At 43.9% G+C, this 8,525-nt stretch overlaps 1 protein-coding gene across 5 annotated transcripts in view; it reads left to right on the top strand.

Annotated features, from left to right (window-relative positions):
- tai (taiman) overlaps positions 1 to 8,525 on the top strand; it is a 123,316-nt gene that overhangs the window by 109,031 nt on the left and 5,760 nt on the right. For all 5 annotated transcript variants that reach the window (XM_064697305.1, XM_064697308.1, XM_064697309.1 and 2 more), the window contains exons 5-8: positions 3,694 to 4,576; positions 5,345 to 6,903; positions 7,705 to 7,890; positions 7,951 to 8,525. The exon at positions 7,951 to 8,525 is cut by the window's right edge and continues 917 nt beyond it. In XM_064697305.1, coding sequence (XP_064553375.1) covers positions 3,694 to 4,576; positions 5,345 to 6,903; positions 7,705 to 7,890; positions 7,951 to 8,525 — 3,203 coding nt within the window. The remainder of the gene's footprint in view (positions 1 to 3,693; positions 4,577 to 5,344; positions 6,904 to 7,704; positions 7,891 to 7,950) is intronic.

The following is an 8,525-nucleotide window of genomic DNA, read 5'->3' on the forward strand; positions in this document are numbered from 1 at the left end:
AGCCTAAGCACTTTATTATGCAAATTGTAAGCGCCACGCTTTGCCGAACTTCAAAAACAAAATTAAATTAAATGCGGCTGCGACAAAACCAAAAACCACAACAAAAACAACAACAACAACATTCAAAAGGCCCAACAACAAGCAAAATACATAAAACATAATTTTATTAAACCATGCTAAACATACTAAACAAAGGTTAATGCAATTAATATGGCTTAGTACAGCTCTATTCGGTTAGTTCTCCATTAGCGCTGTATTAGGGGTATTCTGTGTACAATTATAAAATAAATTCAATTAAATTCATGTATCGCTGGGTTGATTTATTGCCAATTGCTAATGAGGAACCAACAGTTATAGTCTAATTTGTATTACCAAGAGAGCCAAGCTAATAGATATTTTATTGATGAACTGAAGCAATTCAGAGCTTACATAAAAAGATGCAAAAAACTTAGTTATGGCATATGATATTGGATATATTTAAGTACAAATTATTTTCAACAGGTCAGTTACATACATAATACATTTAATGGGTTATTCATTACCCTTAACTCCTTTAACAGTACTGGCTTAATTTACCATGCATTTAGATTTTATTTTAAAGCTCATAGGTATATATGTATATATACTCCAATGCAAACTTGCCGGCAAACTGACAACTGACAACAAATTCTTAGATACCTAAACCTCCACCGAAAGCTTAAGCAGAGCTGCCCATAGTCCGTTTTTTTTGTTGCTGCTATTTTGTTTTGCTCTTCTTTTCAAAACTTCGCCGCCGGCCTGCCATCGACTTGATTTCGGCTTGAAACAGTGTGGAAAGCAGAAGCTTTGCGCGCCTGGCTCAGTCGCTTGAACTGCCGAGGCTCTCGCTCAGCGGCGCATTTCTACTCAGCAGCTTTAGAGTCTGAGCGTAAATATTTGAGTGCGAGTGCGAAAAGCTAGCGCATGAGAATCGAACTTATTTTTGGCAGCACATTTTTTTTGCGCTCATTTTAAATTTTAGTGCGTCACCTACGACCTTATAGAAATTACTCGGAAACGTAGACAATTAAAGTTTAAGCAAGAGAGAGAAATATGAAATTTGCTAGAGTCTAGGAGATATTAAATACCCTAATAACAGAGGGAAATGTTTCATGAACTGCTTTTCAGAAACCTATGAAGATCGATCTAGAATATTTAACCAACACAAATAAAATTGAATCCAGTATTAAAAAAAGATCAACTAAAAAAGATCTGCTTAAATTGCGTGAATTTTTTCAGATCTATTATTAAGGAAAAAAGTCTGTTCATTAATTGCGACCGCTGTGGATTGCGACCGCTGTGACAGTTCATCCACTACTTTATTATAAGCCCAACATCACATTGTTTTTCAGGTCGCAGATAATACTTACCCCTTTTTGTTATTGTGCGGGGATCTGTTTCAGTTTTCGGCTGGCTTTTTGTTGTCGTTGTTGTTGTATGCGTTGCTTTGCATCTGCGTTTTTCAAAAAGCTCTCGTATAATTCGCACATTACCTGATGCGATCAGTTGAAGCTACAGGCCAAAGCCCGCAACAAAAAAAAAAACACTCACACAAACGCACACATTGAGAACAAAAAGTCCAGACACGTTTTAGACATATTCGTCATTGCATGCCCCGATTCGTGTTGTTGTTGTTTATTTTATCATTTGACTGATATATTCGGAGTGCCTTCACCCCAAAAAAAAATGTTGTGTGCCCGTTGCTTGAGCAACTTTTCCTGGTTGGCTGGCGCACATACTATACATATGCTTGCACACACACGCACACACAATTATACTCACTGACACAGATGTGAGCTTCCTTCCAAACAAAAAGAAGTAAAAGCTCGCTCTGCGCTCTCGCGATTGCACTGGCAGATCAACGAACTGCGTTTGCTTTTTGGCGATGACGTCGCACATCGCAATTTCATATTTTGTTGTTATTATTTACGTGCAGCAGTAACAGCAGCAGCACCAGCGGCAGCTTCTTCGACGCCCTCTCACACAAGGTGCAAAGGCAATGGGTGATAACAATGCACACACATACACATTCTCGCACAAACACATCTACGCATACGTATCACACGTGAGCCGGTAAACAAACGGCAGGAGAGCAACACTAGAGTATATCGCGAGAGCGCCAGAAAGAGAGCAACGCTTCGTCAGCCTTTGCCTTCTTTGTTGTTGTATTCGTGTATTTTTCGCCGTGTTTTCGGGTTTCTTCTTTTTTAATACAATAATACAATTGCATCAAAAAATGTGTGTTTAGTATTTCGGCAACTTTGTGACAGTGCTGAGTGTGCGCAACGATTCTGTGATTTTTTTAATTGCTGCTTTTTTGTCAGCAGCATTTTAACAGTGAGTAATTTTAAAGCGAAAACTATTTAGTGCCACACATACATATACATACATGTATGTGCATATGCTAATGCAATACAACAGAAAAAAATAAATAAAGAAAACAAAAGTGAGTGATGGAGCGAGCCATTGACACGTTGAGAACATGCGCCTTCAAGTTGATTGACCTTGAGAATGTTGTGGAAATTGTGAAATTCTTGTGTCTGAACTACGTCTTAAAACTTTTCAAATCAAAAAATAATATTGAAAAATAATTTTTTGTTGTGTTTTCATTGAAGTTCTCTTGTTGAGTTTTGTTGTGCTTGTGCTGTGCGTGCAGTCGCGCTTATATGTGCGTGTGTGTGTGTATGTGTGTGCGTGTTTTGCTTGTGTCAATGACTCAAAGCTCAAACGCGCGCGCAAAATTTGCTTGGTGGAGTAAAAATATAACACGCACACATACACACGCAAATACACACTCACACTCAAAAGAAATGGGATGAAATGCGGTTTATTGCACTTCATTGTGTAAACACACACACACACACACGCACACACAATGAGCGAAACGCCGACGCACGATATTCAACGCGAGCTTTTTGCTCTTTTCCTAGCACCCGCAAAAGCTTGGCAAAAACAATAACAATGGCAAACAACGATGTCGATCGCGAAGCCAGCTACAATAATTATTATGAGTGAAGCCCAATGTTGTATTCTGTTTTTTGGTTTTGTTTATGTGTAGTACATAAAATGAGCTTTATCGAGATCACTTCCGCATGTCAGAACTTTTTCGACATAGAGTTGCAAACGTGATGTGTTAATGTGTGATATTTAAATGTATGCATGAAGATGTTAAATATACAAAGGTGTTCATAAATACATACTATGCATACAATAAACGTATATAATATATACTCGCGCAATCTACGCTGTATCATATTATTATATTATCTTTTACTTTTTAAGTGAACTCTATATATGGATCATTTAGCTTCTTCGAAAACGCGGGGGATATATGTTTTATATACGCAATATCTTAAAACATGCAGCTTTTATTTCTAATAACTTCTAATTAGAAAAATATTCGGTTACAATCTAATTTTAAAACGCCCCTCACTCTATACTATGAATTTTCCGTATATTAATGAATAACATATTTGATTAGTGTAAGTGAATAAAAATCATTTGAGCCACTTTCACCAGATAAAAACCAGTCGTGACAGATAATTAAATTCCATACTAACAATTGCGAAAAATAATGAGAAGCTAATCATAACCATTTTCAAATCACTTTAATTAATAATTTGTGAGCAATCCTTTTTAATCGATTTCTAAATTTTTTTTATTTTTCCTTTGCAGTATCGTGATATTTGTGACAAAGGCCAAAGCCGTGATATATCCTCAACATCTACCAATAATAACAATAATAACAACAACTCCACAACAACGACCAACAACAACAACAATAATAATAACAATAACAACAATAATAACAACAACAATAGCCACAAACCGCAAGCAACCTCAACGCGCTGCACCCGCTGTGCCACCGACAACTGCTCGATACACCCTGTGCAACAGGGTGAAGTCTCCTCAACGGAACCACCATTGCCAGAGCCATCGCTGCTGAACGGTCAAGTGCCTGAAATATCCGCTTACTTCGAAGCACTCGAGCACTATATCAGCTCGGTGGGTTGGGTCCTGCTGCAGGTGAACGCGAACGGCATCATTGAGTCCTGCACGCAGAACATACGCGAACTGATCGGCTATGAGAAGCAGGAGCTCTTCCACCAGCCGCTCTATATGTACCTCTATGCGGGGGATCACGCCAAACTGGAGCCGATCATAAACAACATGTACAGCAGCAGCGGCAGCACCGGACCAGGCGGTGGAGGAGCAGGAGGTGTTGGAGGTGGTGCAGGTGGTGGTGGTGGTGGTGGAGGAGGCAACGGATCAGGCGCTGGCTCGGCTGGCGGGTGGGGCGATCTCGATGAGCTGAACAATGGCAATGCCTCACAGCAATCGGCTGGCTCCAATTCCAGTTCCAGTGCTGGCAATAGCGCCGGAGGTGCAAGTAAATCCAAACGCAGCATTTCCACCAAGGTGCGCATGCTAGTCAAGGACACACGCCCGGCCACACAGACCTCCTCCAATTGCGATGCCATGGACCAGAAGCCGCTCAGGCAGTCCGGACACCAGGACAAGTATGAAGAGGTCGTGTTGATAGCGGCGCCAGTAAAGGGTGAGTCCACGAACTATCCCAACTAGAAAGGGTTTTGGTTTTGAGATAGAGAATTCAAAGGGAAGATCCCCAAATAGATGCATCAAAATAAGCTGAAAGTTATGCGAATTTTTCAAGAGTTTTTTAATAGAATATTTAAACATATTTTTAGAAAAGTTTGAAAATAAAGGGTAATTAGAAAATATGTATTGCTAAACTTTTAAATATGATATCGTTCTTCTCAGATAATATAATCGATCTTCCACAGGCGAGTTTCAGGTTTTTCATATATTATTTTGGCCTCCCTTACCTTAAAATGAATGCATAAAATATGTATATTATGTACAAATTAGAAAAGAAACAAATTATACTAGGCATAATTGATTTTTTACGAACTTTCTGTTGACAGTATTAGAGAATTTAAATATACATGGCATACTGTGGAAAACAAACATATAATCTTATAGACTGTACTTAAGGTTTTGAACAAAAACTGTTTATACTGAACATAATATTAAAGTTGTCAGATTTTGTATGAAAGTACTGGGGGTTCTTATCTTCCAAAACATTATCGACTGTTTTATGAGAGTAACCCGATGATAAGAAATTTGAAAAATTCTACAAGAAATAGCAACATATTAACTAGAAACCAGAACGAAGCGCATTTCAAAACCGTTTTAGTTAATCAATCAACAAAGAAAGAAAGAATAGAATAATGTCGTTCGGTTCGTTTCATAAATCCCGCCGCAATTCCTGGACACAATTCATTAACCGATCCTCCGCTTGCAGATGACGCCGATGCGAGCAGCTCGGTGCTGTGCTTGATCACACGACCGGAGGATGAGTCGCCGCTGGAGATCAATATGCAGCAGCATGTGCATCAGCAGCCCATCGAGCAGATGACCTTCAAGCTGGACGCACATGGCAAAATACTCAGCCTGGATGCGACGGCGCTGCGTGAGCCGTTTAAGCAGCATCTGCAGACGTGGGTGGGCCGCCTGTGGCAGGATCTGTGCCATCCGCACGATCTGTCCACGCTCAAGGCTCATCTGCGCGATATACAAGAATCGATTTCCGCGCATTCACCTGGCAGCTCTGGCGGTGGTCCAACTAATGCTGGCTCCATATCGAATGTTATATCACGTCCATTTCGCCTGCGCCTCGGCGCACCCGATGTCTATGTCCATGTGAAGGCCAATTCTAGACTGTTCCTCAACCAGACGCCCGGCGAGAGCGACTTTATAATGTCCGTGCAGACGCTGCTCAACTCCGAGAACGATATGAATTGCAACAATACGGGCTCGGGCTCCGGCTCCGGCTCGGCAGCTGGCGTCGGCGTCGGCGTCGGCGTAGGCGTGGGCGTGGGCGGTGGCTTGGGCTTGAGCCAAATGTGCGCCATGTCGCCGGGCGCCTCGTTGGCCAGCTCGCTGGTCAACACGCTCTCCATGGAGGCGCTGGGGCACAGCTCGTCCACATCCTCCTCGGTGGCGCAAACGCTGCTGCCGACACATCTGCTCGGCGGGCTCGTTGGCGGCGGACCGCACAACAACAGCGGCAGCGGCAGCAGCAGCAGCAGCGGCAGCAACAACAGCACACAAACCACAAATGTGGGTGGACCGCTCATGAGCTCGGCCATCATCAATGGCAGCGGCATGCAACAGCGTCTGGGCAATGCCGGCGGCTCCTCGGCCAACTCCTCGGCGGCGACGCTGGTCAATGCGTTCACCGCCTCGCCGGCGCCCGGAGAGCATTTCTCGTATGGCAGCGATGCGTTTGAGTTTGATATTGCACATTCCTCGTTCGACATTGATCCCAGCGGTGGCGTCGGCGCCTGGACCGATTCGCGGCCCAATTCGCGCGCTTCCGTTGCGACGCCTGTCAGCACGCCGCGTCCGCCCTCGGGGCATGGCTTTAGTCCGGCGGTGTGCGCCTCCCCGGCCACGCCCTATCAATTGTCCTCGCACTCAGCTGCGAGTTTGCCCTCGCCGCAGTCAAATGCCAGCGCCGGCGCCGGCGGCAGCTACGGTTTCAATTTTCACTCCTACGATCCGGCGGACACCAAGCCAGACAAAGAGCTACAGCAACAGCAACAACAACAACAACAACAACAGCAGCAAAGCAACAACAATGGCAACAACAACAACAATGCGCTTATGGGCGGCGGTCTGCCAAATGGCGTCGGCGGCTTGCTGCTCAGCCAGCAGCATCAACAACAACAACAACAGCAACAACAACAACAACAGACGCCACCACTGCAGGAATCGTCGGAGCGACTGCGTCATCTGCTGACCAAATCGCAGAGCCTGGCCAGCGGCCTGGGCGGCGCTGGTCTGGGGGATGAGGAGAAGGTAAGTCGCTCAATCTCTAGTTGATTGAATTTTGAGTAATTACATTTTTTTGTTAATTATTAAATTGACATTTAAGCATTTGAGCTTACTTTGTGCTTAGTTCCTGCAACTAGTTCTTTTTACTAATTATCAATAGAAGTTCAATTTTGATGAACCAGTTGTTACTAGTTCCTGTCTGTAAATGCTCAAATTATGAGAGCAGACTAAAGTGTTTTCGACTTTTCGTCCGTCCGACTTTCAATAAAGAAAAAATATAAAGGGTCGAAGATATTGGTCATTCCATTACCAACATCTTGGATATTTAATATTTGTTCCAAAAATCGAGCAAACAGGTTTCGTGGCCTTATTAGAGCTTGAGTTGGGATTTGTGAAGTTAACACTTAATTATATTTTAAAGAAAACTTATATAAATCTAGATGGTAGATGGAATCTTTGGTTTTTCAATTTTCATCACTTTTATGATAAACTGACCGTGTTTAAATTTTTTCTTTAATTTTCCCATAAAAAACAACAGCCTAAAATAAGACTCGAAGAACTTTTTTAAACTGGTTCCGACTTAACTCGCTGGGACTAGCATTTTTTTTAAACTAGTTCCGAAACATTTAAAGTTGATTCCATTATCAACTTCCAGATTCTATTAGAAGCTAGTTTATAAGCCTACTTTATATTATTATTATCGATAATATATATTTAGCTAGCAGCAGTTAATGGAACTAGTTCACTTAAGAATAACTGAAATACCTAGCAATATTTGATTGCCTTGTTGTGCTACTAAAAATGTTTTTATTGAATTGCTTGCAGTACTTTAAGCAGGAGTGCAGCGAGGATGAGAAGCTCAATGTCGGGCCAATTGGCGGTCCAGCGGGCAGCTTCAAAATGGGCGGCCAGCCGAGTCAGATGGGCTTGTTTCCACCAATTGGACGCGGTGGCGCAAGTGCCGCACTGTTGCAAAAGGCGGGTAACTCCCAGAATCCCATGCTGCTCAAGGTGAGTGAACAGTTGTTGTTGCCAGAAATGATTCTGAACCAATTTCGGAATTCGTTGCAGCTGCTCAACGAGAAGAGCGAGGAGGATGATGGCAGCAGTGGTACAGGCCCCGGTGGCCCCGGTGTCCTTAGCAATACGCGGCAGAGCGAGCTAATGCGTCAGCTGCAGAAGGATGACGGTGGCAGCCATGGTCCTGGTCACGGCATGCTGGGCGGCAGCGGTGCCGGCGGTGGCGGCAACATGAGCAACGAGGATCTCAAGCGCATGCTAAAAATCCAAAGCGATCCGGCCATGAGTCGCAAGCGTTCGCTCAACGAGCCCGACGACGACATCTCGGCCAAGCGTTCCGAGGATAAGCCCAGCAAGCTGTGCAGCCAAAACAAGATGCTCGCGAAGCTGCTCCAGAATCCGCCAAAGTTACCCAAGGCGCCCAATCCAGAGCAGCCGTTAGTGAAAACCCTGCCGGACATAACCAGCTCCACGGTGAACAATGTGAGCAGCTCGCTGGCGGCGCCGGGCAACCTCATTAGCGCCGGCAGCACCGGACCCAAGGCGGCGGCGGCAGCCAATAGTCGGGCGCGTAAGTTGCAGCAGCAGCAACAGCAGCAACAGCAGCAGCAACAGCAGCAGCAACA

The sequence above is a fragment of the Drosophila montana genome, unplaced genomic scaffold (assembly GCF_035044405.1).
Source record: "Drosophila montana isolate Dmon_TW-CO22-7 unplaced genomic scaffold, ASM3504440v1 contig_402_1, whole genome shotgun sequence".
NCBI classification, from domain to species: Eukaryota; Metazoa; Arthropoda; class Insecta; order Diptera; family Drosophilidae; genus Drosophila; species Drosophila montana.